The sequence below is a fragment of the Aulonocara sp. 'chitande type north' Nkhata Bay genome, linkage group LG22 (genome assembly GCF_057382095.1).
Source record: "Aulonocara sp. 'chitande type north' Nkhata Bay isolate Kocher_YH1m ecotype deep benthic linkage group LG22, A_spYH_male_GT1.1, whole genome shotgun sequence".
In the NCBI taxonomy this organism is placed as follows: Eukaryota; Metazoa; Chordata; class Actinopteri; order Cichliformes; family Cichlidae; genus Aulonocara; species Aulonocara sp. 'chitande type north' Nkhata Bay.
Window position 1 is genome coordinate 12,277,305 of NC_141364.1, and position 27,611 is coordinate 12,304,915.

The following is a 27,611-nucleotide window of genomic DNA, read 5'->3' on the forward strand; positions in this document are numbered from 1 at the left end:
TATAGTACATATTAAATATTTGCATGTACATATATGTATATACTACTTACAGTATATATAGTGTCAAACAGACTTAGCAAACATTACCAAATGATAGAATGGTGGGCATTTTTGGTGTTCGAGTGCTCTCTAATAGTATTTTAAATTTACTGCAACAAATTCTATGGAATGAAAGATACTTAATATCTTGTGGTAAATGTAGCTCAGGCGTATGGTTTGCTGTCCATTAGCCACTACGTAGGTTTGCAGTTTGATCCTATGGCTACTTCCATGTAGGTGCTGCAGTTTATAAAACAATGCTTGTCCTGACTATGGATTTGTACTTTCAAGAGATAAGCAGAAGAACATATAAAGCTACCCCGAGCACAGGTGACAAGTTCGTAGCACCTGTTATTAGCTGAGCAGGGAGAAAAGAAGAGATAAATTAAATGCGTGCGTTCAAATTATTATTATTATTATTATTATTTTACACAGGCAAGGGAGCAGGTCAACCACATAAACCGGTCTGAAAGCTGATCCCCACAGTCTAAGCATGTCCTCTGTGCTGAGGTCTCTTTCTGCCAGGATCACTGGCGCACACACACACACACACACACACACACACACACACACACACACACACACACACACACACACACACACACACACACACACACAAACAAACGCACACACAAATACGTCCATGCACAGAGTCACATTCCTCTGCAGGCTCTGCGAGGGGCAGGCGCAGAGTGTGCTGGAAGCTTGGAACTGCTCTTCAGAGTGCGCGTCTCCCTCCCTCCCTCTCCCTCTCTCACTCTCTACCCCCAGTCGTTAAGTTTGCGAGCAGAGGAGGAAAGAACGGCAGAGAGACCAGGGGAGGTCTGACGACACTATCCCAGCATACCCAGCACCTACTTTAAATGCACACTCTGATAAACGCAGGCAGGCTCTGATTTACTGGAGGAACACCAAGAAATATAGCCAAGCTGTCACACTCCAAGACATGTGTGCAACTTTCCCTGCCAGGACAAAAGCTTAAGAGGAGGTTTGGAAACATACATGTGTGTCCCGTCCATGGCAAAAAAGTCTGCATGAACTCTGACTGCTGGAGGTCCAACTTAAGGATGGAGGATACATGTTTCAGGCTAACGTTTTCTGATTCAGCACTTAAGAGAACATCTAGTAAAGCATAGAAGGAGAAACAAGAGACACAAGAAATTTAATCACCCTCAACAGCGCTTCCAGGCTGATATGATGCTGTGGTACCACTACAGTCGTCACCTGCTGTCGCTGGCGGCGCTTCTGGTGATTGTGAGCTGCGGAGGAGGTGAGCAGCGGAGAGGGACGGACGGCAGCAGCAGTAGCAGTAATGGAGGGAGTACTACTAGTAGTAGCAGCAGTAGTAATTCCAATAACAGACGTTTTCATAAGATCCAGCATGGCCAGTGCACCTACACCTTCATCCTACCTGAGGGAGAGGGAGCTGGAGGAGGCTCCTGCAAGGAAGCGAAGGCCAGTAGCTCGCAGTACAACGCCAACTCTCTCCAGAGGGACGCTCCACCACCTGAGCCAGACTTTCCCAGCCAGAAGATCCAGCAGCTGGAGAACGTTATGGAGAATTACACCCAGTGGCTACAGAAGGTAAGGAGGAACTTTATGTGGAGCATCAGGTGCTAGATCTCTCTTTTCATTTAAACATGATCTTGGCTTAATGATAAGCTGAAATAAGAACGCAGTGGAATTTTCCTGTTTTAATCAGAACCACGCTGAAAATCTTAGAATTGCATCTGCATGAGTTTTTTCTTTTGAAGTGGCTGCTGTGTGCTATTTGTTGAGATATTTGTGTCTGCTTGGGTGTGTGGTCTCCCCAGAGCGTCTGTTTGTAGCTTCACTAGATACCTTGTTTTGGTTTGTGGACGAGGCTGTCAGACTAAAACCATGCAGTGTTTGCTGTTTTCATGTAGTCGACACGTAGTTTGTCAAAGTGCTTGTCTGTAGGAGAGTTTATGTGCCTTGGAAAAGTGCAGCTTTCTTTTACCCATACCCCCCCCCCCCAAAGGGTGATGCTGTGTGGCCACTTTCAAAATAAAATTCCAGAGATTACCACACAAAACACTGACAACATCAAAAATGTTAAAATGCACGGCTGTCAACTGGTTGACTTACACCTCATAACTCCTTCAGTTGTTGAGAAAGCAGCCTGGTCTCATAGTGGCATTAATCTTCTTTGCTTCTGAGTTGACAAACAGACTTTTATTAGTTAACAAAATATGTGTTTTTGATAACACACAAAAGAGGACAGACTGGAGTATTTGGTTACGTAACTGTGTACTGCGTCTCTGTCTAACACATCTCTGTTTTCCTGACGTCTTCCTACTTTTCTCTGTGTTAACCGCAAAATTCCACAGATGCTCATACAGCAAAGGTAGCTATATGTCAGTCACCCTCTGCTCTCCAGTGGGCTGTCTCTTTAATGGCAGGAAGTCAGAGGGAGCCCCAAGAGACTCAAAGAGGAGGAAAAGACATGGAAGGAGAATGCTCTCTTTATTTTTGTTCAAGTGTGAGTTTAGCCTGAAAATCCAGATTCATATAAAAGAAGTTTTATGTGAATATTTTTATTGGAAGAATTTATTGGTTAAATAACTCCTAAATTAAATCCTTTTAATGGGAATTTGAAGATCTGTGAGGTGTTTTGTTCAAATATGTTAATAAGATGCGAATTCTGAAGCCATATCTGATACTGCTTGGCAGGCACTCTGCTTTTTCAGGCTTTGAGACTTTGTGTCTCCGAAAAGCCCAAGACCGTCTCTCTGAAATGAATACACGATTCAAACAAACAAACAAACTTTCAGTTTTGGCATCACAGGATCTCGTGCTCCTGCTCTTTCTACAGTGTTGTTGCTCCCAAATAAGATTAGCATGTCCAGTCTGCCATCAACACCTAAAAGCTGATGGCTTATTTTATTTTCCGCAGTTTGTAAGTCAAACACGCGCACAGCTAACAACTGATGGATTTCATGGATCACAGTGTAACGGGGAATTTATCAAGCTGAATTTCACCGATTAATCTGTTTGTATGCAATGAACATGTCCTTCGAAAGCTCTCAGAGCTACGCTGCGTCTGCTTTTCGTTTTCTCAGAGAAAGTAATTTTCACTCCACGAGTTGGAGGAAATAGTCATTTCTCATCAATTAACCAGGTAGTGGCAGCGGTCTGCTAGAGCGAGATGTTGACTGAGTTCGTAATTAAGGGAGGTAGTGTTGGGGGCTACTCCACCCTCCAGCAAATTCAGAATATCTTACGAAACTACAGAACTTAGAAATGCGTCTCAAACCAACTTGGGTATAGCACAAGAGGATTTTGTCGCTACTACTGACTTTATCTACATTTAGCATTCTGTGTGTCACAGTTGTTTATGTAGAGTCACCATTAAAGGGAGGAAAAATGAGAAAAGACTTTTAGTAGTCAAACGTCTGAAAACTTGTGTATGTGTTTCTGTCTGTGTCTTAAGTGCAGAGAAAGGCCATGGTTTATAATAATACCAGCTCTATCTTTGCTCAGTGAACCTCATCCGTCTATGACAGTACAAGGGACCCTGTGAAAACACAACGGCAGCATTCGTGCACTGAAGGTTTGACTAATGGGACCTCTAGAATAACTTTCTCCTCAGATGTAAGGAAGAGAGCACCACTACTGCCATTGTGCTTCTCTCCTGACACCTAGGAGTTTATCGTGCAGGACCAAAGACAATCTTATCATGAATTTTCTGATGTATCTTCTAAATACTGTAAATTTAAATACAAAAGCAGAAAAAACAAGTATCAGAAATAAAGAGGAATTAGCTCTTGGTCATTTCATAAGGGAAGTTTAAACACACAGTGGTAATTCACGCTAATTGCACTACATGGGGGGGAGAACATCAGGATGCAGTTAACATTTTTCATTGGACAGAAGATTAAGCGTCTCAGTCGGTCTATCTATCTTAATCACGCCGGTCTTTTTACTGCTTGTCTAAAAGAAAGCTCGCCCTGATGTTGCTCCAACCAGCCCTGATGAAAGAGACGGACAGAGAAGATTATTATAGATAGCAACCCTGTGCCTGTGCTTTCAGTCCAGTGTGGGGGGTAGACAGTTAAGAGTGATGTAGCAAACAGCTGTTGGGGAAGTGTTTTAAGCCTGAGATCTTACCTTTGTCAACCCAGGGTAAAGTATATGGACCCGGATAACATTCCTAACCAGTCAAAGGTGGCTCGTGTTTGCTCAAGGATTACTTCTTTTTCCTGTCTGCAAGGTGAAGAGCCATGGATAAGCTTTCTTACCAGAATTTCACAGAATTATAAAAGGAACACACGGGCAGAAAACCCCCACAAAAAACAAGAAATGGAGAGAAAATAAAAGACAACAGGTAGGTGACTGTGTTTGGTATGCAAATGTGTTTTTATTTTTGACACTTATCTATAATACTTTTATTTTCTGTTCTTACCAAATATATTGTCCACAGTGATATTAATTATTCACTGATTTGTACTTTAATGGGGTTTATATTGGGCAATAGCTGAAAATGAAAAAAAAAAAAATAGAGAAGAAACACCCTTCAGTGATGTTACAAGTGTTGATGTTGCATAGTCTGTCCACCTGAGGGCGCTCTGCAACTTGTTGGCAACAGGTGTTTGCCAACAAGGAAGAACCAAACAAGTATAGATCAAAATCCTTTATCAGACAGGCTGTAAAACTGGGACAGTACATCAGACATTTCACAGGATTCAATTCCCACAATGCACCTGCTGCAGCAACTCACCTATCTGTTACAAACCAGCCAATCTTAGTACAACACAGAGTGATACAGAATACTGAAGCTAACAAAATGCTAAAATACATACTCAATATGCAGCAGGAAGGTAAAGTACGAGTTTTTTTCGAATTTTCTCCATATCTCATAAACAGGTGTTTTTGCTATTAGTTAGTTCCTTGCTAGAATGCAATACGGTTACAGCTTAGAAGAGATTTTGTTATCTTATGCTGGCAAGTCAGCTTTATTTATTATTATTATTTATTTATTTATTTATTTATTTATTTCAAACATATGTCACCATATGTCACGTCAAAGTGCATAAAAAAATCGTCCATTTTCAATCCAAATCCAGTGTATGCCTGTAAAATTCCACAATGAAACTTTGAATATATATAAATCTCAACCACAGTGTCTCACAAACATCAAACATAATCATTTAGCATCAAACAGCAGCAAGCTAACGTTTCCATTTCTGAAGCTTTTATAACATAAACTGTCTGGTCAATGCAGCAAACCTTATTTTTGAAATACCTAAGTATGAGTTGATCTTCTTGGGATTTAAAATATCTCGTGCTTATAACTTTGTGCAATTTAGGGCACAAAAAGGATTCCCAGTGTCATCTCGCCATAAGGTCTCCTACCGTTTATGTACATATACAGGCCATAATGTTCTAAAAACCTCCTATTAAAATGTTTTCTTCAAGCAGGCTGTCCCAAAATCTTAATGCTATCGGAACAACAGGACAATTTCACCTCGACTAAATGTTAGCCGCCGTCATGGAATAAAGAAGCCAGAAGATTGCAAATGTAACCAGGAGCCAGATTTAAATATGCACTCATTGCATAAAATGAGTTTTGTTGGTGGTGGAAACATTTTTAAAAGCTACATTTTATCAGCATCTACTTTTAAATTGTGTTTGGAGTCCACCCCCCCCCCCCTTTTTTTTGGGTTGTTCGATAGAGTGTGGATACAGGCAAGTTTTCATAACTGATATACAAACTGAAATGACCAAAAATATTGACTGAGCTAATAAGATTTTGATGTTCGACAATTTCCAATATTTAGTGTTGCGACATACTTAGATCAATACCAAAACTCAGCTTTATTGACATGTTAAAAGATGAAACTGGTGTTTTTTAGTGCACTTTAACAACAGATGGTGTTCTTTGGTGCACTGAAGTGTAATAAGATCTTCTCATTTCCCCCTCTTGTGGAAACTGCAGAAAGTTTCTGGAGAAGCCTTTGCCAAACTAAGCTGTTGAACATGGAGGGGAAATGACCATCCTGGGTGTCTTATCCCTGTGAAATTCCCATCTTTCTGCCTCTTGACGAACTTGACTGCGTTGCATAAACAGTGCTTTAGAGGATATACCAACATGTGGGCAGCAGCTTGTTTCCCTTCCATATTGGGAGTTCATTTGAGAAAGAGTGAATATGTTTCTCTACTTAATGCTGTCAGAAGGCCACACAGTGTGCCTGGGGATCCAAGGGGAAACCTATCTATTTTAGTAGTGACTTCCTCTATAAGAGTTTATTTTTCACTCGTAATGTTGTCCAAAGCTAACAATCGGATGATACATAAAGACGGGCAAATGCTCCAAGGAATAAAAAGTCTTGTCCTTCTGGACCTCTAAACTTGCAAAAAGGAAACCATAGAAATTACAGAAGGGCGCTCCAATAACAGCTTCCAGAAGGGTTTTCTTGGTTGCACTTGTGCTTTGACTGTAAGTGAAAAGGAAAGAGAACTTTCTGCTTCTGCGTGTCGTGGGAGCAGGGAAAAACATTACAACAATGCCGCAGTATTTCCACACGGACATGAAAATGGGGTTCAACACTGTTAATGTTTCAGATTTTCAGGGAAAGGGGGCATTTAGCGGTTTTGTCATGCTCAATAAGCCGTACCGCTTTGTTTTCAGACTCACCCGTTTTTTCCAGAGGTCGTATTTCAATTAACCGGTGGCTGCGAACATGATGGCAGCTTTGATACTGGCCAGGCAGGTATTGTACACCTATGTCTCTTTAAAGTCACATGAATGAAGCAGTACATTTCTAGGTAATGTGACAGTCCATTTTGAATTTGTCTAGTTTCCTTTAGTGCAGCGATACAAAGTTACCATTTGGTTTCTTTTTCCATCATTCATTTTAGTGAATTACTCTCAGGTGGGTACTTTATTGAGGATTTATTTTGCTTTAATTACAAGGTTATACATTTGGCTAAATGCTTGCCGGATTTATGACATCCCCACTGAAAACACTGTAGCTATAGCTTGTAGCTTGGCACCCATTCGTGCATCTGTAAAATAAATTGAGAGTTTCCTCTTATAGGCTCATGTTTCCGTGCACTCTCACTCTTCTAATGGTGCTAATTTTTCTTCATTTGGTCGTTAGAGGTATTACGAATGTAGGTACTCTTGTGATTTGGCCACTTGGACACAGTGAAAAAAGTCACGCACATATGCTATACCGTATTATTACTTTTAATCATCATTAAAAAAAATTTGGAGGTAGTCTGAAGTCTAGCCCCAGGCCATCTGATTGATGAGAGGTTGTATTCAGATTCCTTTTAGCTCTAATCTGGTCACCACCAACTTCAGAGGGACATATCTGACTTTTCAGCTGCTAAACGCTCCATTATGTTCACCTTTGCTAACTTTGCAAGTCTGCTTTTTAGTTGACATTAAGAACAAAGCGGTTTAACTAGAGCTTTTTTTTTTTTACTTAAACAGCAGTTTGCCAGGACCAGAAGAGTCATAAGAGAAACAAACCAAACAATGAAGTCAGAAGCAATTCCAGCACTGAGACTTTGAAATAGCCTCCAACTCCAACTTTGTTTAGCTGACTCTCTGGACGCCTTTTAGTCAAGGAGGCCTTTTGTTGAGATTCTTATGGATAGTACCTGTTTTTAGTTAGCTGTTTTCCTTAATTCCTATATTTTATTTTTTGGATTGCTTTGTGAAGATATATCTGTAAAAAGCACTTTAGAAATAAACTTTACTTCCTTACTTATTTATATCTCAATATTTGTAAAAGCTCTGGGAAATTATTTAGAGTTAATAACACCAAGTCATCCATTCATCCACCCGTTCAACTTAGGGTGAAAGGTGCTGGAGCCTATCCCAGCTGTCATGGGGCAAGATATGGGGTAGGTTGACAGACCATCACAGAGCCATTGTTTATACAGCAATACAGATTATATCAGCTTTAAGGTAAGTGTATGTGTATAGGTTTTATTCTAGTGTGGTATTTAAATATTTTCTTATAAAATTGTTGAAATAAGAGGTTTTTTGTTTTTTTGCCTCCCAACAGAACAACCATACATAATATTATTCTGGGCAGACAAGTGAAAGCCATTAGTACTAGAGTGGAAGTTGTTGTCAGAAGAGTTGCCAAAAGCAAAAAGGTTCTTGTCTGCATCTTTGCCACTGCTAAGGTTGAGTGATTATGAGCCAAATATGAGATAATAACAACTTAGATAGAGTGGAACATTAGACATTATGGTCGATGTAAGTGCACGGTTAGTAATGTAATGTGCTGTTATTTTAGCCTGCAGCAAATCACGAGTGTGTTTAAGCTTACTTCAGTCGCAGAGCTGCCTGTTATCTTTTTTTGTATTTTTGTTTTATAATGACTCTTGATAAACAGAGCAGATGATAGATAATATTACTCACCCATATCTGCTATTTGTTTTCCTCCAGACTTCGGTTCATGCAGGTCGTACGCTGTAAATCAAAGTTTGATTAAGGTCAAAGGAACTGATATGGCATTAAAAACAAAGCTCTGTTTGGATATTTGATATTTGAGCTGTTTGCAGAGAATACCCCAAGACGTCTAACTCGGTTTGAATTTGCAGTAATCTGTCAGATGTTCTCTTTTTTTTTCCCAACTGGTTTGTTTCCAGGAAAAGATAACTGATAAAATATCAATTTCTTGTATTGCTGATTCTGGCAATGTGCCGCAGAATGAAAAATAAGGATACGCTGTGAATTTGAATGCTCTCGCTACATGCTTCAGTTTGTGTTCATCCAATTTGGAAGTTCACTCTAAGTTGTGTTGTTTGATCTTCGTTTATGATAATTTTCAATCCCGTAGATATTTCTGTGAAGTGGAGGAAAAATTCCTGAAGCCGCCTTAGATGCTGCCTTTGAGGCCGGCTCTCCCTCCAGTGTCTCTTTGACTCTCCCTGACAGATGTTGCATTCTGAGTGGATGTCTTTGTTTGTCAACGCTGGGGAGCCTTCCAGAGGTTCCAGAGGGCAGCGCCGTTTCACCCTGATTGGAGTTAGCCTTGCAGATTGTGTGTTTCTCGGATTCTAAAGCAAAGAAACACAAGAATCAAGGTCAGATGCTCCAAAATGAGGAGAAAAGGCCGTAGAGTGAGGCCAAATTGTAGAAAACTGTTGACAGGAAGCGCATAACGGTGAAAAGAAGACAGAAGAAGATTGGGACAGACTCGGAATAGTAGGAAAGAAAACATAAACAGCTTCATTCCCTCGCACTGTGGCCTACATAGATCTTCAAATGAGTAATGGTTGTCTCCATTGTTTTTGTTGCGTTCTTATGGTGGTAGGATGTGAGCCACTTGTTCTTAAGCCCTTCGTGTCACATCTGAGCATTACTTCACGTATTTATTTAATCGTTTATTGTCTTATGGTGCGAGTGAGGGAGGCGAGCTGCTCTGTGAGTATTGTGCAACGTATTGAATTACATCTTCAGACCCACACATCTTGATGGAATTCAGTCTGGAGCAATTCAGAAGGGCAGGCTGTTTATAACCTGCCTCTGTTTTCTTTGGGCGCTTTGGGCACATGAAGTGAGTCGGGTCTCGGTTTATCGCTTTAAGTGCTGTGATTGGTGTGACACTTCGTTCAGCCTGCTAGTGGCAATACGCACATGCACGAAAAGATATAGACGCACATGCAGACACATTTGCACCCACAAATCTTAATATTTGCTTTGAAAGCAAAGACACTCGTAACCCTGTACAGAGTTGTGTTTGCGTTAGCGGGGACCTGAGCCAGACTTCTCATATTTCACAGAATACCACAGCTGGAGCTGGCACACTCACTGCAGACATGTAGAGGAAAGTCAGTAAAGTGGGTTACCCTGTGACATTTCTTATGTTCCCTGCTGTTAAACAATAACACCCTCAAAACATCGTACAGTGCAACTCAAGAGTCCTCATAAAATCAATGACTCCGTCGACTGTTTCAGTATGTTTCTTTTCTTTGGTCGTTTTAGCTGTTTGTACTTTCGGTCACGCTGCTATCAGAGCTGTCGATTAGCTGATAAGGAACACCTGCTGCACGACAGAATTTGGTGATGAATTGCACCAAGTATGCAATTCACACGCCTAAAACGCATAATTCGTTTGTTTTTAAAACACAATCTAAGTATTCAATCAAGTACGGTAACAAGAGGCTCTAACGAATAATCTTTTAGGCAAGCAAGCTGTGTATTGGATTTTTTCTTTCTAGTAAAGGCTCTAAAAAGTTCAACATTACATATAAGCAGATACTGATTTAGATTTTCATTAGAACTTGCTTTGTTGCATTACACCAAACTATAGCTAATCACTCTCCCACCAAAAAAACCCACCCAAATTGACATGGAAATAGCTCTTTTATATAATTCATAAATTCACTTTAAATGATAAATGTTGTAAAAATCAGTCTATACTTAATTTATCTAGTCCTACATATTTTTTTCTCTGTGCTCACAATGCAAAACCCATACAAACATGTTGATACATATACTCACTGGCCACTTCTTCAGTTACACCTTTGCGAGTTGGACCCTTTTTTGTCTGCAGATTTGTGGGCTGCTGCTGCAAATCTCATTTTCCACAACAACCCAAAGATCTGGTTGCCGTGGAAGCTATTTGAGAGCTGTGAACTCATTGTTATGTTCCAGAAAGCAGTTTGAGATCATTTCAGCTTTTGTGACATGGAGATTTATACTGGTGGATGGAGCCATCAGAAGATGAGAACGCTGTGGTCATAAAGGGATGGACAAGGTCAGCGACAGTACTCAGATAGGCTGTGGCATTTAAAAGATGCTCAGCTGGTACTAAGAACCTCAAAGTGTATCCCCCACAACATTACACAACCAGCAGCACGCCTGTATCACTGATATAATACAGGATGAATCCATGCTTTCATGTTGTTTACACCAAATTCTGACCTTTATAGAAATCTGGACCTTCATTTAGGACTGTTTATTATTGCTACATTGTTATTCGAGTGCGTGTTACAGGGGAAAACCTTGTAAAAACACTGCTGTATTTGGTGTCAGCCTGAAGCATCAAGCTGTTTTTGGTTTAGGCAAACAGTTGGCTGTAATGATTAGTACAGGTGGATTTTAGCAGTCAGTGTTGTGATTACTGGTAGAGAAAGCACTTTGCACACATTTAGGGATGGAAAAAATGTAGCGTAACATTTTTCTTCATGTACTTCCCCTCTGCAGCAACGGTGCAGTGACAGACTACCTCTAAATTGCGCTGCTGCACGGTGACTTAACAGGAACTAACTTAGAAATCTGTTGTTGATTGAAAAGATGGATGTGCTTGTTGGTCTGAGTTTACAACGAAAATACAAATGGTTACAAATAGTTCCAGAAGTTTATTTAAGTTGACATGTTTGCTGTGATTCTGAGGTGGAAAGGTTAATCCTCCAGAGGCCTGGACATGGACGTTAGTAAATCTGCACGCGTGAGTGTGTCACGTTCGTGTCCGTTTCTGCATGCGGGTTTGTGCACGACACTGTTTTATCTGCACAAGCCTGTTTTTTCGCCTGTGTTTGGATGAGATGACCTTGAGCTTAGCCGATAGTCTGAGAAGGATCATATGAGATGTTACTTCTCTGGGCATGTGCAATCACAAGGTGCAGAAACTGGAACAGAAGCTGACACATGCTGTCAAACAGCACTCACATTATCCATGTAAATGTATACACGTCAGTGATACATGATGTCTATGATGTCTCGTCTAAGGGAAGGATGAAGATATAACTTTTAACAGTTACAGATTGCAAAAAAGAATGGGTGATGTCACTGTTTTCCTAAAATCTACCTTGTATGGAGTAATTATCATTGTTTGCCATGATACAACTAAGATTCGTGGCTTTCTCATGGTTTTCAGTCCTACAACAGCACCAGACGGAGTTCGGTTCCAAGATTAGATGTTCATATTTCAGTTTTTCTGAGCGTTGTGGTACTCATCATGTTGGCTTAACAGTTAAGGTTTAAAGTTCATTCACGTCCTCAGAGATGGCAGCTTTCAAAAAGAAAACAAAGCCTCTTCTCTTTTTTTTTTTCCACAGTGTTATTGCTTTACAGTCCATTTAGTACCTGGAACCTTTAAGCCCTCAAACTAATCACAAAAAATGGATAAGATGTTTTGTTGTTTGAGCATGACCATTTATGTTTGGTTGCACTGGTTGAAATCATTTGATCCATCCTTTGCTTTTGCTTTTGTTTATAGACATGTCTTGAGTGCCGCTGCCTATGAAATTCAAAAACAAACAGAAACTGAACACAGAAACCCAGGAATTAGACAGGTAATGCACACAGTGTGCACTTCTCTAAATGATCCTTTTCTCTACTTCTGTTTTCTTTAGCAACCTTGCACAACAGAAAAAGATGTGATGTAATTCCAATGACATGCTATGTCAAGAACCTTTCAATGTGTGTACAAATGTACTCGTACTGCAGTTTTTCTATGAAAAACATCAAACACGTGAGCAGCTAATGATCAAGATGCACAAACATGCAACATGTCAACCGAAGCCAAAGATCAAACTGCTCATTAGCTGCACATCGTCGATAAGAGCAGCGTCCACGTCCTTTTAAACATATGTGGTAAACTTCGGGTCAAAGCTGTTTCATGTGTGCATGTTAGCTGGTCTACTTCGGCCTCACTTACTTAGAAGTGCCTCGTGCAGCCACTGACAGTGCGTGTTAGCAACAGTGGAAGAGTGCAAAATGACTGAACAGTAACATAATCTGGACCTGGTGCGATAGTGTCTCTGTGTCTTCGGTATTAAAATCAAAGCGAAGCAAAGATTGTAAGAAAGACTCGGAAATGCAAGCACGTGTAGATGTGCAGATATGGGATGGAGGGAGGCAGAAAGAGAAAGTGAAGGAGGCCGTGCTCAGCTCACACTGTGGTGATTAACTATAGGAACAGTTTATAAACTCCGGAGTCTATGCTTAATGGGATGTTAGGATGAAAGATAAACACGAACGTGACATTGAAGGAAACAACCCTTGTCATTAAAGGCTCATTCGTTTTGATTTAAAAAGACGCCCAGCTTGGTAGGTAGTGGGGCTGGCACACAAACTACTGGAACCATTTTTCCCTGAGGTTTTGCCTGACTAGGAGGTTTAACATACAACGCTGTATGTAGTAAGGTTTCTGTCATGGCTGAAATTAAAACAAAACATGCCCCCTTTCATATATTTCTACAACTGTCTGGCAGAGGAATCTCCTGCTGGGATGTTTTGAGGGTATACTGGAATGCTATCTCAAATATTTGGACGTAATAGACTCCTCCATGGGATGGTGGGTTTGTGATCCCTGTGTGCTTAAGTAAAGGGGCAGACTGACATGGCCAGCAGCATAGACACACAAAAAAAGACTTTTAAAAAAGGGTGCATTCCTGTCCAGATGTGTCCCTGAGGAAAGCTTCTCATGTTGGATGACTAAGTGAGCCACAATATCTCAGGACTGTCCCTCTGCTGGTGCTCCCAGTTTAAGACATCTGGATGAATGGTAGCAGGTCCAGCTTTGTTTGCTTATTTGTTTTTCGTTATGCATTCCCATGTCTTGAATGACTGCAAGAACTTCCTCTCCCATAAGGCTAGATAAGCAAAATTAATTGGAGTAATTTTTGGACCATTTTGACATTAGATAGCACCAATGTAACTGGAGTATTTATGAAAATATACATTCATATGCACACTTTCCTTCACTGTATTTGTTTACATTTGTCATTGAAAGAAACCATGCTTTGTCTCTAATAGCGACTGTTACATCTGCTTGACTTAGGAATCATATATTAAATGCTGTCTTGAACCACCCCTCATTTCTTTAGGTACAGTGATTTATTGAATCATGTCCATCATGCAGTAAATAAAGGCTCTTTGGCATAAAAGAATTCCCATGTTAGAACTGTCTCACGCATGTAATTTCTTTAAGTACTCTGCAGGAGTAGCTCCCCAGTTGTCTATCAAGGTGATCCCATACTGCTTCAATCATGGTGAGTTTTGGGCTCTGAGAAAGTCAGTACATGACTGATGGTGTTCTTTTGTCTTTCTTCTTGTCTTTTTTCTCTACTCTGGGATGCTTTTACTGAATTGGCATCAGATGCTTTCCAGATGGTATTGCATCATGAATCAAAATCTGCTGATACTTGTCTGTGTGCATAATTCCATTCTCTTTGACAATATCCTCACACCACTGGCTGAAATGCAGCTCTAAACCATTTCAGACCCATTCTACAGAAGGCTGTAGATACTCACTGTTGTACCTCTCTCCTGATCTTTGCAAGACTGCTTGCCATTGATTTTCAGTGGGGACTGGTTTTTGTGTAATTTCAGTTTTTACTTAATTTGGCATACCTCAGCATTTTCTTCCTTAAGAATGGCTTCTTGATAGCCACCCTTCCACTGATGCCATTTCTGATTAGGCTTCGAACAATAAATGGATCAACTGATCTGAACTTGTCAAGTGTCCTCAACTTTTTTAAGGACACACTACACACCATGCTCAGATACGCCAAGTTTTTGGCTAATAGCTTTTTGGGAATTGCCTTGTTGGTGCAAAAATACTATTATATTGCTGTCAAGCAGTGCTATCTTGGCATTGTTCATAGATTCAGCTAAAGAAATGAGAATAAAGTGTGTTTTTGCGACAGACTGCCAGTAACCTAAAGTAAGGACCTAAAGATACAATTTTAAATTTATAATAATAACAATAATAAAAGCTTGTTCCTACCGTAGATTTTATGAGATGAGCTTGTTCTCTCGGTTTTATAGGAGTTGTAGCCTGTAGATATTATGATATTTTTATGTTTCTTGTCTAACACTTTGCAGTGATTTGAGTTATGTGTAGTTTCACTGGAATTTAGTCCTAAAGAAGCACCGAGCAGAGCAACTCTGAAAATTCATTTCCAGAATAAATTTTCCTCATGAAAACAAGCAGTGTCTGTATAATCGTATCAAAATCAGTAAATGAAAACCAAACATTGCTCTTGGATGTTCTCACACAAGTGCTACAAAACTCAAGTTCAAGGCTTTAAAATGTCCGTCTCTCTATTTTATGTCAAAAGACCGTGTTTGTCCATCTGTGCTTTTCATAACACAATGCCAACATTGCAATTTTTATATCTCAATCTGTCATTCTGACAAATAAAAGACTTTCTTTGTCGTATATTCTAGTAGTTTATCACTGAATGTATGTGTTATAGACATAACACTGTCAGACTTTGATTTAAAAGGTCCTTCCAAGTTTGACCATTCACGTAAGAGAAAGCATAACACAGATTACACAAAATTTATGTCTCAAAGAAACTAACAAAAAAAAAAAACAGACTAAAAGCAACAAGAGCAACACAAGCGGGTTTTCTTCTTTCTTGGGTTTTAATGTTTTTTGCAGATTTAACATAATCAAAAGAAGTATTAAATCTAAATTTGACTCGGGTTTGTGTTTCGAAATCGTGATTAAGAGCATCAGAATTTTACCCAGACCTTGTTGAAAATCAAGCCTCATTTCAATTGAAGCATTTAAATTATCTACACAGAGATCTCATCAGTTGTTTGGGAAAAAAAATCCCCACATCAAAAGGTATTATGTATATTCCCCCTTCTGTGTTTGTGATTTATTTGAATGGTTAACACTGAGTAATGATATGCAAAGTCGTATAGTTTAAGAATATCTGACAAAATGTGGAAAATATGAACTTCAATTTGGCTTAAAACTTTTGCACTCTGGTTAGAAGTTCTGATTTGTTTTTCCTAAGAAATATCACCCAGCCTTGAATATACCAGCCAGAAAATCTCACTTTCTTTTATTGGCTGCCCTGTTGACAAACCATCATGACAGTAAACCTTTGAAGGTTGAAAAATGGTGTGCGTCTGAACCTGCCAAGCAATTTTGGGTACTTCAAACTACGCACTATAATTGACCTAATCATTTATAAAGAGCTTGGTTTACTTAAAGTTGTGTACACATGTTTCATTATGTCCTTGGAAATACAAAACCACAACAAGATTAGCATCAATACTGTCTTGACAGGTTGACAAACGGGAAGAAAACAAGCAAGAAAGATATAAAGGGGGAAGAAAAGGCAGTGTTGGATCAAGCAGGTGCTGGCAGGCACTTGGTTGTTTTTCAGATGGCCAAATTCACACAGATCAAGAGAGCTGAGAGAGGGTTTGGACAACCCAATTCATTGCGCACTCCTATTCCTATTCTAAATTATCCACCATCAGCATGTTTACTTGCTTTCTTGTATTGCTTACAGACCTTCTCCAATGTAGTGGCATGACTTTCACAAATAATACATTCTGTGGGAACTACCTCCTTGCAGGAAGTCTATACTGACCTATAAAATCCTTCTGCACCAAGGGCACTTCCACAGTTTTTGAAATGGGAAGTCCCCCTGCCTCTCTTTTTAAGCTTTCTACTTTATACTCTGTGGAGTAGAAAATATAATGCCTTGATTGATGCTCAATATTTCAGGTGAGGGAATTCCAGAAAGTTGATTCTGTAGTCTGGATGGAGCATTTTCAGTCGAAGAAGCATTTCATCCCTAATCCAAGTGATTTCTTCAGTCTCGACTCAATGCAAGTTTCCCCAGCCTTACTTGTGCTTCGTTTAGGTACTTGAGTGAATGCACTCAAGGTGCCAACCAATGCAGCAATCCTCTAGAGGTTCTGCTGTTAATATCAATGTTCTCAGTCTTCTGCTTTTTGTGTAAGACATATGCCTTGAAAGGTGCTTTATTCATCAACTATAGAGGTTCACACACAGTGCTCAAGAGCTGTCTACCATATTGAACATGATAGAATCACCAGTCTTGAAGGAAAAATGCATATTCCCAGATGGATTATCGAGAGGTTTCTGGTGGTTGCTGGCTGTCATTGAGCGAAATCAGTCACAAAGAGGATGTGGTGCAAAAAAATCTCCTTTTGGTTATTTTGGTTGTTAACAGATTGTTAACAGATTGCTTAGTTGCCAGTAGTTTGCATGTAAGATGATACCTTGTCTGCAAACACTCTAACTGTGCTAACTAACGGTACACTGAGAAAAAGTGAAACATGAAAAATTGCAACACAAACCCGAAGTAGTGAATGCTTGCCTGTAAAGTGAAAGTTGTGCGTTAGCACTGCAATTTGCATGATTCAACTGACGCGGTGTTTACTTTCAAGGCAAATGGTCTCCATTTCTTGCACAGTTTCACAAATGTTCAACTAGTGGTCAGCAAGTATTCGTAGAAAAGTCAGCATATTTAGTTTGAAATACCGGTGTCTGTAGCAACCTGCTAGTGACTATATCAAGGAGGTTTCATTGGGATATTAACGGGAAGTATTTTCTCTCAAGACCCAAAATTCCTACAGGGGTCACTGACCAATCTATAGGGCTGTGTGACTGTTGCTTCTGGAATGAATATCAGAATGACTGCATCAACCTCCAGCAATCACCAACTGGTCAGAATACCCATTGACTTGACTGGTTGCTGCAATATGATATTGGGCCGTTCTCTCATCCTGTCTGACTGAAGCCTTATTCACTTGATCCAATGTTGCAACACGTTCAAAATGGCAGACAAGTTGACATCACATAGTTAGCGGGTACGTGACTGCAAGACCTAAATAGTCTGTGTGAGCCAGAGCGGAGGGAGTGACACAGTTAATGACTCAGTTAGTGACTCGCTTCACCAACGCAAGTACGAACCACACAAGAAACACGTAGAAACTTCCAGCTCTCTGCAAGCAAAAAACTTTGATTCAAAAAGTTAATAAGATTTACCATATACCCCAAGCATTTGTTCAGTAAACATGACAACTCATCTTATGCAATGGATGGGTTTGTGTGGTTGCAGCTAGCTGATATGTCTGTCAGGAAGTAGATGAGTGAGCACTCTGGAAGTTGTTAACTTTCATTATATTGTTAGAGCGCTTATCTACAAGGTGAACTAAATAGGATCAAACTACAGTGTTGTTGAGTTTCCAGTTGTAGTTTTTTGTTGTAGTTGTAGATTCTTCATGCAAGTTTACAACAGTCCACGGAAACGATAACTTTGTTAAAATAAAGTTTGCTGCAGCAGAAAATTATGTCACAGAACACTGCATATAAGCCTGGATATTATTCAGTAATTTACAGGTGTGGTGTAGCAAACAGCTCTTTTAAAACTGCCTGATGAAACTGTCTACTTTGACATGCCGGGCCTATGTTTGTTTCTTATTTATTTTATGTCAGTCTTTCTCACATGACATCCTGTTAGAGGACAAAAAATGTGGCAGCAATTGAGTAAATCTCTGGATGCTGGCCACTGGAGCAAAGGTCACAGAGATCTGCTACGAGTTCAGTCTGAGTTGTTACTCATCTAATCTTGACAGACTTTAAGACAGCGGTCCTAAAACCATTTAAAGGTGGCTTTTAAAACAAACAATCGAGTGACCGAGTTAGACAGTTTTTAAGATACGGCAGAAGTTTCTCCTATTTTATACAGCTGCAGAAAGTGGCCTGCAGTAAGTCAGGGTAGCACCTTCTAAAGCCCTACTAGAGTGAATTATAGACCCGGATTTTAAAGAGTGGTGTCAAATTCACCTTCCGCTGTCAGTGAACGATAAGAATGCATAAGTGGAGCCTATTTGCTGGCTTTGGGTCTAAGCCAGCAAATAGGCCTGTGATACATTGGGAAGGGCTGATGCGGGGGGTAGATCATGGTAAGTAATAACTCCCATCCTCTCTGTTAAAGTGGCCTGCAATGCATCCAGGCATGAGTGAAAGGGATGTATCCCAGAAGCCAGGCTGCCCCAGTAACACCATTACCATCACCTCCCTGCATGCACAAAGAGCTGGAGATAAGTAGAGATGTGACAAAGCTCCACTGGAAAGTATTTTAAAAAGTCCAGGCCTGCAGTTTCTTACTTTCACAGTGTCTCTTTGCACTGCTACTGCAATTGTTTAGAAGAAGATCAGAAGTTATTTTAAATAGTAATCATAACAGAGAGTATCATTTAAAGGGATTATCCTGTGCCTGGCTCTCAAGCATTGGTATTTCAGTAGATCTGCCATAATTATTTGCAGGATCCGTATGTTGGATGTCTGACATGATGCCATTCCAACCTTTTTGCGTGTTATGCTTGGTATGAAAATGTGCTTGCTCAGAACGTTTCTATCAGCAACAGTTGCTTTTAAAGTCTCTATCCTGTCATTTACATTCTAAAGGGCTCAAAACAGCCTGTTTGGTGATTAACATCCAGTCGTGCCTCATAAACTGTTTACTCTGACCAGTCTGTGCATGCAAAGGGTACAGAGTGCACTTAAGGCACTGAAGGATGAATGTCATGGAGCGGAGCATAATTAGTAAAGTCACAGGCAGGCCACATGAAGTCAGCTTGTGCCAAACACACCACCATAAAACCTTAATACTTCTGTAAAGTAGCACTTAGGGAAACATAAACTTGTGTTTATGAGACTCTCACTTAGCAAACAATGATTATCTGAAAAGAGATGATAGATTTAGCCATTTCTAGAAGAAATTAAGAAGGCTCTAATAGTATTAAACTATTAGAAATTAGAAGTTACTTAAGGTCATAGTTATGAAAGTGGACTAATTAGTTTTGGTGAGAGACAAATATGTTCTACTAACCTTTTTGACCTGAGATGACCTGTACCTTAATGTGGCTAACAAGTTTGTCTATAGTCTGCCTATGTTACTGTTATAAGGGGTACATAGCTCTAAGTAATATTTTTCACTTGAAAGTATATAAAACTTTAAAAGCCCCTGCTAATATAATCACTTTAATGTTAATATGGTTTCTTTAGATCGCTCTGTATATCAGATCTTAGGCCCCACTCATAAAGGCACAGAGACCAGTTGATGACCATCTTGCAACCACTGGTTGTGAGGGTAAAATGAGTATCAGCTAAATGGTTGGTGGCAGTTCCTTTGAAACCAGTTGCTAAGCCTCATTCACACAGGCTGAGAGACCAATCAGTGACCCCTCTGCCAATCACCAGCTACTAGGTAGAAGTGCAGGAAGATGCTGAGTGGTTGATGGAGGAAGTTGATAAAAAGGTATAGGATGCTGCGCCAAAAAAACGTCCTGGCTTGCTGGGTTGCTGGCTGGTTTCCATGTTCGCCAGTAGTTTGCTTGGAAGACGCCAACTTGTCTGCAAATACTCACAAAGTACTCGTCAAGCAGTAGTGAGAGAAGTGCAAACAAACTGAAAAAAGTGACCGTTACCTTCAAAGTAAAAGTTGGACCTTTTGGAATGTGTTGGTTACAGTGGTAAGGCACAGCTTTGACTTTGAAGGCAAACGGTCACCAGTTTTACTTACACTTTTTCAAATTTCACTGTCATTTGGAGAGTAAATGCTAAGCACCTTCTTCGTGATTGATTTCATCCAGTGAAGGCCAGCAACTTTGAGCAACTACTTACCAACTCATCAGGGAATACATATTTTTCCCTAGTAAACGGTAGTTGCATGGAATCACTTTCTAGGCCTCTGTGACTACTCATTACTACTGAATGAACATTTAAAACAGCAATAAGCACTGAGTGAAGGCTTAAACCAAATTATTTGTGCTGAATATTCATTTTTTTTAATTCCCTGTTTTTTTTCTATCTTAGCAGAATAAAACCTTTGCATTTTCGTTATACACCCATTTTTCACTATCCCAATCTTGCTGCTGAGTGACACAAATTCAGCTCGGCAGTGGAAAGAACTATTTGCTTTTACTGCCGACAATAGTTTCTGCTGGTAGTCAGTAAAAGAAAAAACACTGCATTTAACTGGAGTCGAGGTTAGAAACCATCTAAATAACCCAACACCCACATAGACCTACTTTACAGCTTCCAAAGTGCTGATTTTACATGAATGGGCGTGTTTGTATAATCTCTTTTCTCCTTGGTACTTTCCACTTATGACCCTCGCAAGGTCCAGCCATGATTCAGCCACACTGAGACAAACCGTGAAGTGATAGCTGTTCTTAGGTTTCTGTCATTTGTCTCTTCAATACCGTTTTGTTTTTCCGAGATGACTTAAGCTGTGCCAAACCTCTCACTGCCCTGAGACTCGGGGTCTATGATTGTATGAAATCATCACACGAACCATAGAGTTCCAGATTTACCGATCACCTTTTCTCAGTCATAGTCTGTGGTTCATTATCAGCCAGAATAATCCATCATTATTAGAACTTTGCAAATTCCAGACTCCTTGTTTTCTTTCTATGTCTTGACGCCAGACCATTGGAGGTTATATGAAAAGTGACACTTATATCAGTCTTGTGTAGTTCACAGCTAGATGAAGCCATATTATGTCTGAAATCCAGCCTGCAAAAATGTTTAATTTTACTTCTATATTGTCGCCAACAGAGGATATTGCATTGTACGCTTAATTCAACTTGGCAGAGCCACACCAATAGCTGAGAACTGGCAATATCTGCTGAAGAGCAACAGGGATCCGCCTCGGTTCTCTTTTATTATCCATCAGTCTTGGATTGATTAAAATATTGCAGTTCATTTATTTGCTATGAAAGCAAAAAAGTCTTTTTTTTTTTATCTGCATACAAATCATTTACTGGAAATAGTTGCAGGATAAATGTTTTCTATTGAATTATACAAACAGATAAAAAAGATATTTCTGTCACTTCTGAAAATGTTATGCCCACCAATATAAACTGTATGTGAAGTATATGCATTGTAGCATGTAGCATAATTTCTCCTTGTTTGTATCTGACAGATTTTTAGCCAAGTGCGTAGATTTTAGCCAGTTGTGCGTGGCCGCAGTTGGACACAAGTTTCTTGGTGGATTTCTGGCTACCTGCTATTATTCCTATACCCTGTATCCATACCTTTATATTCTTCACTGTTTAAAAAACCAAAAGAAAAACATGAAATTTCCTAATTATAACAGAATTCAGAGTTTATTCTTAATCCAGGTGATCTATGTAATTAATCTATAGGAGAACCTAAACCTTTACCGCCGTATTGTCATTTGTTTGGCTATGGAGCACAGACTAGTTTGGAGATAAGGAGGAAAAACTTCTATCCAGACAAGCTTCGGCTAATATCTATTCATCTGTTCAGGCATCAGCTAACCACCAGCATGTTTGTGCACCTGTATGAACTAAGGTCATTCTTCAATCGAGTTCCTTTCAAGTAATATGAAATAAAAAGTATGTGTGTATTTTTCTAGATAAACTTAAGAAACCTGGATGGTGAAGATGTTGGGATTTTTTTTCATTTATATGAGTGTATCCTCACATACACAGTGGATGGTATATTCTGGATGTCCGTCAGTAATCACCAGTGTCAGTATGCCACTGTCTTCTTTTTTGGGTGTAAATCTGTTGCTTCTTTCTCCTTGTTTTTTTTTCTGTAGATTGAGAACTACATCAAAGAGAGTATGAAAACAGAGATGGCTCAGCTGCAGCAGAGTGCTGTCCACAACCACACTGCAGCCATGTTGGAAATGGGAACCAACCTCCTCTCTCAGACTGCTGAACAAACACGCAAACTCACTGATGTTGAGACTCAGGTAACGCTTAAAAAATGCTTTCGAATGTTTTCAGATGCCTACATATTTGAGTGAATTGTTATAATAACACTGTGTAGGTATATCCTGTGCTTCACTAACTATTTTACACATTTTTTCTTAAAAAGAAAAAGCAAACTGGCCAAAGACAATAACGATGGTGTATGAATGCCTATCGATTACTTTCAGTACTTTGGGTACTGAAAATTGAGTAAAGTTGACCTTTGAGTAAAAGGTGATGAAAAGTAAGTGCACAGGTCATTTTTAGCTCATTTATTCAACGTACTGAATCACCTAATGGGTTTTCACCCAAGCTGTGCTCATTTTTATTGTTTTATGGGCAATAATCTGCAAATTGCAATAGATTGTGTACGTCATTGGTTACAAAAGCACTAAAACGATAACTGCTCACAATTTTTTTTTAAGTATAAACATAGTAGAGATAAATATGTTCTACATATTCCCATGTTCTAGGTGTAGGCTTGACAAAATGAAAACAAAGCTGGGGATTTATGTGTGGCTTGAATGTACAGTGCTTTGTTTTTTTTCTCAAGTGCTTTTGGTTTATCTTACATTTTGTTACATTGTTGCTGATTTATGATTACTGGGACTAACAAAGTATAATATTGATTTTTTGTATTCCGTATTTTTTTGCCGTGGCAGGTTCTGAATCAAACATCAAGGCTTGAGATCCAGCTGCTGGAAAATTCTCTTTCAACCAACAAGTTGGAGAAGCAATTAATGGTCCAGACCAATGAGATCAGCAAGCTGCATGACAAGAACAGGTAAACACACAATACACAATACAGACTGGCAACCGAAGATAAACCGGAGGTAATAAAGATGATGTATCGATGGGCGAAAGGCCAGCAAATTTACTAAACATTTTTCACTCGCTGCTGCTGTTTGCTGCATGATTGCATAAACAAAATCAAAAGCTTACTACCAGCGCTCTCTGACATTGTTAGCAGATTTTCCAAAATAATATTTAGTTATGTAAACAGCAGCAATGATAAGAAGCTCATACTCTCTTCGTGCTCAGTAGATCCAACTAAACCCCACGAAGCCTCGCTTTCCGTTTTGGACCACTTTGTATTTGTTGCAAAATCAAGCAATTAAAATATTGCTGTGGGATATGTTTTCATAACTCTAAACCATGTTCTTTACAGTGATTAGTCCTGCGGGATTGTGTTACATGATGTAGTTTTTCAGTCCATAGGTCTCACTGCGATATCTGCAGAGACTGAGACAATCACTTAAAAAAAAAAAAAAGATCGCCATTTGAAAGCATAGTTTCTGGTGAATCAGACTTCAGTTATGCTTGAAGCTTATGGACATAGATTTCCGAGAGCAATTTTCCTAAGCTTAAGCAATTATGACATTATTCAATCTCATATGTATTTCCTTTACCGATCTTATAACTGCAGGGAGGATATGATTATGAATTTGATGTCAACTTCTATCATCTTTGAGGTATTAGATTGTAAAGCTCAGATTCCGTAATAGCGTATTCACTTACCTCAAATGGGCCTGCAAAGTGAACAATGAAGCACATGTTTATACTGTGTGAGGAAAACATGGCAACTAACCCTACAGACATCATTGTTTGTATTTTAGTCAGGGAAAGTTCCTGAATTGGAGTTCTCTAATCACCTCATGGGAGATAGTGAGGGGAGTATTGCCACATGTTGATTATAATTACTTTGGGTGTCTGTCATAGGCGGCGCAGTGGGAACCAAAAGTCAAATATGAAGAAATTTAAATAAATATGTTTTAATCACCTGATCCCTGCTCATAATTGCAAATAAATGAAACTGATATGTATTGCATAACTAGTAAATCAGAGGCAGGATTAAAGCATAAACTGCCAAACAACTGTGGATCAGTTTAAATCCTGTGAAAACAAATGCAATTCCAGAGACGTTGGATGACCTGGAAGGAAATAATAATTAACAACTTCACCATGTTCCATAATAAACTCTTTCGTTTTGCTTTTCCCCTCAGCTTCCTAGAGGAGAAGATGTTAGAGATGGAGATGAGACACCGTGAGGAGTTAGAGACACTGAAGCAGGAAAAGGGAAGTCTCCAAAACCTTGTGGGAAGGCAGAGCGGCGTTATCAGAGAGCTGGAAGCCCAGCTGAGCCGGACCACAGGAAACAGCACGGCACTGCAGAGACAGCAGCAGGAGATGATGGACACTGTCCACAACCTGCTCAACCTCTGCTCTAAAGATGGAGGTAAGCAAACTGGAGTCATAAATGTGTAAAAGTTTGGAATGTTTCAAAGCATAAATATTGTTTTACACTGTAGCCATCTTGGAAAAGCATATCCTTTGATGTCTAGTGAAGTCAAGCGGGTTTATTGTCATTTCAAGCATGTGCAATGGTACCGTACACAATGAAGCAAGACAGCGTTCCTCCATAACCATGGTGCTATATATATAAGATACAACAGACAACACAGGAGAGGTCTGTGGTGCCAAAGAAGTAGATGAAGACAAGTCAAGAATTCTGAGAGCAAAAACCTTTGAGAAATACTTTTTATTCATCCCTAAGCAAATTATGTGGTTACAGTTGCTCCAACTTCTTAAACCTAATAGCAATAAAACAGAATTCATTTTAACAGGCACCAAATCAAAACTGACTAAAGTCCCAACAAGAAGTGTTTCATTATCCATTGATAATTCTGTTGTCACACCCTCCCCTCAGGTCAAGAGTCTTGGTGTCATCCTCGATAGCACTTTTTCCTTCACAGCACATATAAATAATATCACTCGGTCTTCCTATTCTCCTTAATATTAACCGCCTTCGACTTCACTCACTCCGAACAGAACTACCATACTTGTCAATGCTGTTGTCACATCTCGTTTAGATTACTGTAATTCTCTTCTTTATGGTCTACCTCATAAATCTCTCCATAAATTGCAGTTAGTTCAAAGTACAGCTGCTCATATTGTATCCAGAATTAGATCCACTGAACATATAACGTTCTTAAACAGCTCCATTGGCTTCCAGTTCACCTCCATGTCAATTTCAAGATCCTGCTTCTTACTTTTAAAGCACTTCATAACCTCGCTCCTCCATATTCATCTGATCTTCTCCATACATACTCACTTCGCTCTTCTTCAGCTCTGACTACCATGACACTCAGAGCCTTTAGTAGTCTCACCACTTTTAAATCACATCTCAAAACCCATCTATTCAGAATTGCATACACCTGATCTGTCTTAGTCCATTTTTACAGTGCTCCGCTTTTATACTTGATTTTATATCTTCATGCTTGTTTTTTTTTATTTACCTTATGTTTAAATTTTATTTTGCTTTGTTTTATTATATTTTATTGTTGCTTCTGTTCTGTGGTATTGTAAGGTGACCTTGAGGGTCTTAAAGGTGCCTATAAATAAAATGTATTATTATTATTATTATTATTATTATTATTATTATAAGACAATAAGGACAGTAACAAACTGAATTAAATCAAATAATACAATATATTATAAAGTTACAAAATGTAAGAAATAGCTCTAACATATATACAAACAGCTCAACTATAAATATGCAGAATATTACAGAGATTAAATATATATGATTGACATTTTACCCTAAACTGTAAACTTTGTTATTTGTTTTCACAGTAGAGAATGTGCAAAAGGGTGTAAGTATTGCACTGTGTACAGTGACTAGGATGGAGGAGTTGTACAGGGAGATCCTGTGACTGGCAACCCACTGCTGTGTGTAAATACAGCCTCAAATAGACACTTGCTTAACTTTAAATTCTTACTCTTGTTTCACCCTAAAGCAAAAATCAAGACTGTCCAGAATTCACCGGCTTGGACTATAATGGGGAAGAAAAGTTTATATTTATGTTTCTTTAAGACTTGTCAATCATCCATTGGTCGGACATGCACTGCTCTAAATGTTTTCTACCCCCATCACCGATGACCCCAACGCAAGAAGATGCTTACTGACCTTTGCCAAACCACAATGTGAAAAGCAAAGTTTGTGGATTGGCTATGTTAAGTTTGACCCGTGAGGCAGCAAGCTGTTTTGGATTACTTAGTTCCTCTGGTCAGATCTTTCTGTTACAATAGCTTTGATTTGACAATCCATGCGATATTATGATGAAACCAGTTCTACAAACCTTACCCCATGCAGAGTAACACAGGGATGCACTAGCTATAATGCCAAGCACCATTGAAAGCAGCATGAAGAAAGAAACATGCTTCTTATTGTAACCCGATGTGCTCCCATTAGAGCAATTTAGTGGCTCTCATAAACCAGCGTGGTGCACTTTTCACAACAATCGCTTTTCACGCTTTAATTTTATAAAGTCCGTGTACACGGCTTCAGCGAGATGTTAGACACGACTCTGTCCATGAAGTAATTGGCTTATTTCATTCCTCTGGGTCCCTCACTGTTAATACGAGACTAGGGATTTCCCTTTTGGCCTAATGTTTGACCCGACAGCAATGCAACCTTTCTTGTTCGGTCAAACGCAGTGAACTCATTTACCCCCTTCTCAGGCATTTAAACATTAAAACCTACTTGATCCTAACATTTGCCCAAAATCCCTTTGGTCACAGGAGATTTGACATGCAAGTCCGTGTCAGGGGGGATGGTTGTAACCTCATTTCCATTTGTGGATTTCCTGCAGAGACGCCTCGAGACCCCACAGTGCTTCTCGACGTTTCCCATCAGACAGGAAACAACAAGGGCTTGAAAGGATGAAGGAGTCATGAGCGGATAGCTGCTGCACATGATTAACACATGCTTTGTATTTATCATGCTGCTGACTTTTGTCATTTTAATGTTCCATGCAGAAAAAGGTCACGGACTGCCTCTATGCTTAGTCTGGATTTGTATATATTACATTTAATTACCGGAGGTCTTTTGGGACCCTTTTGGGCTGCCTGGGCCATATGGATCATCTGCACATTCCTTATATTAAGATGCGTGTCTTGATGTGAGACTTGTAGATCTCTGTTTTGCTGTTGTTGTTGTAATTTAACAACATTGATTAAATTCTCTGGTAATCATTATTTTATAGCATATAACTCAGTGCCATGTGTG

At 39.4% G+C, this 27,611-nt stretch overlaps 1 protein-coding gene across 1 annotated transcript in view; it reads left to right on the forward strand.

Annotated features, from left to right (window-relative positions):
• The first annotated feature begins 818 nt into the window (after positions 1-818).
• The window catches only part of angpt1 (angiopoietin 1), a 56,644-nt gene continuing 29,851 nt past the window's right edge, over positions 819-27,611 (forward strand). Inside the window, exons 1-4 of the mRNA XM_086281414.1 lie at positions 819-1,623; positions 22,390-22,545; positions 23,206-23,327; positions 24,547-24,779. Of these exons, the coding sequence (XP_086137540.1) occupies positions 1,234-1,623; positions 22,390-22,545; positions 23,206-23,327; positions 24,547-24,779 (901 nt within the window). The 5' untranslated portion in view covers positions 819-1,233. The remainder of the gene's footprint in view (positions 1,624-22,389; positions 22,546-23,205; positions 23,328-24,546; positions 24,780-27,611) is intronic.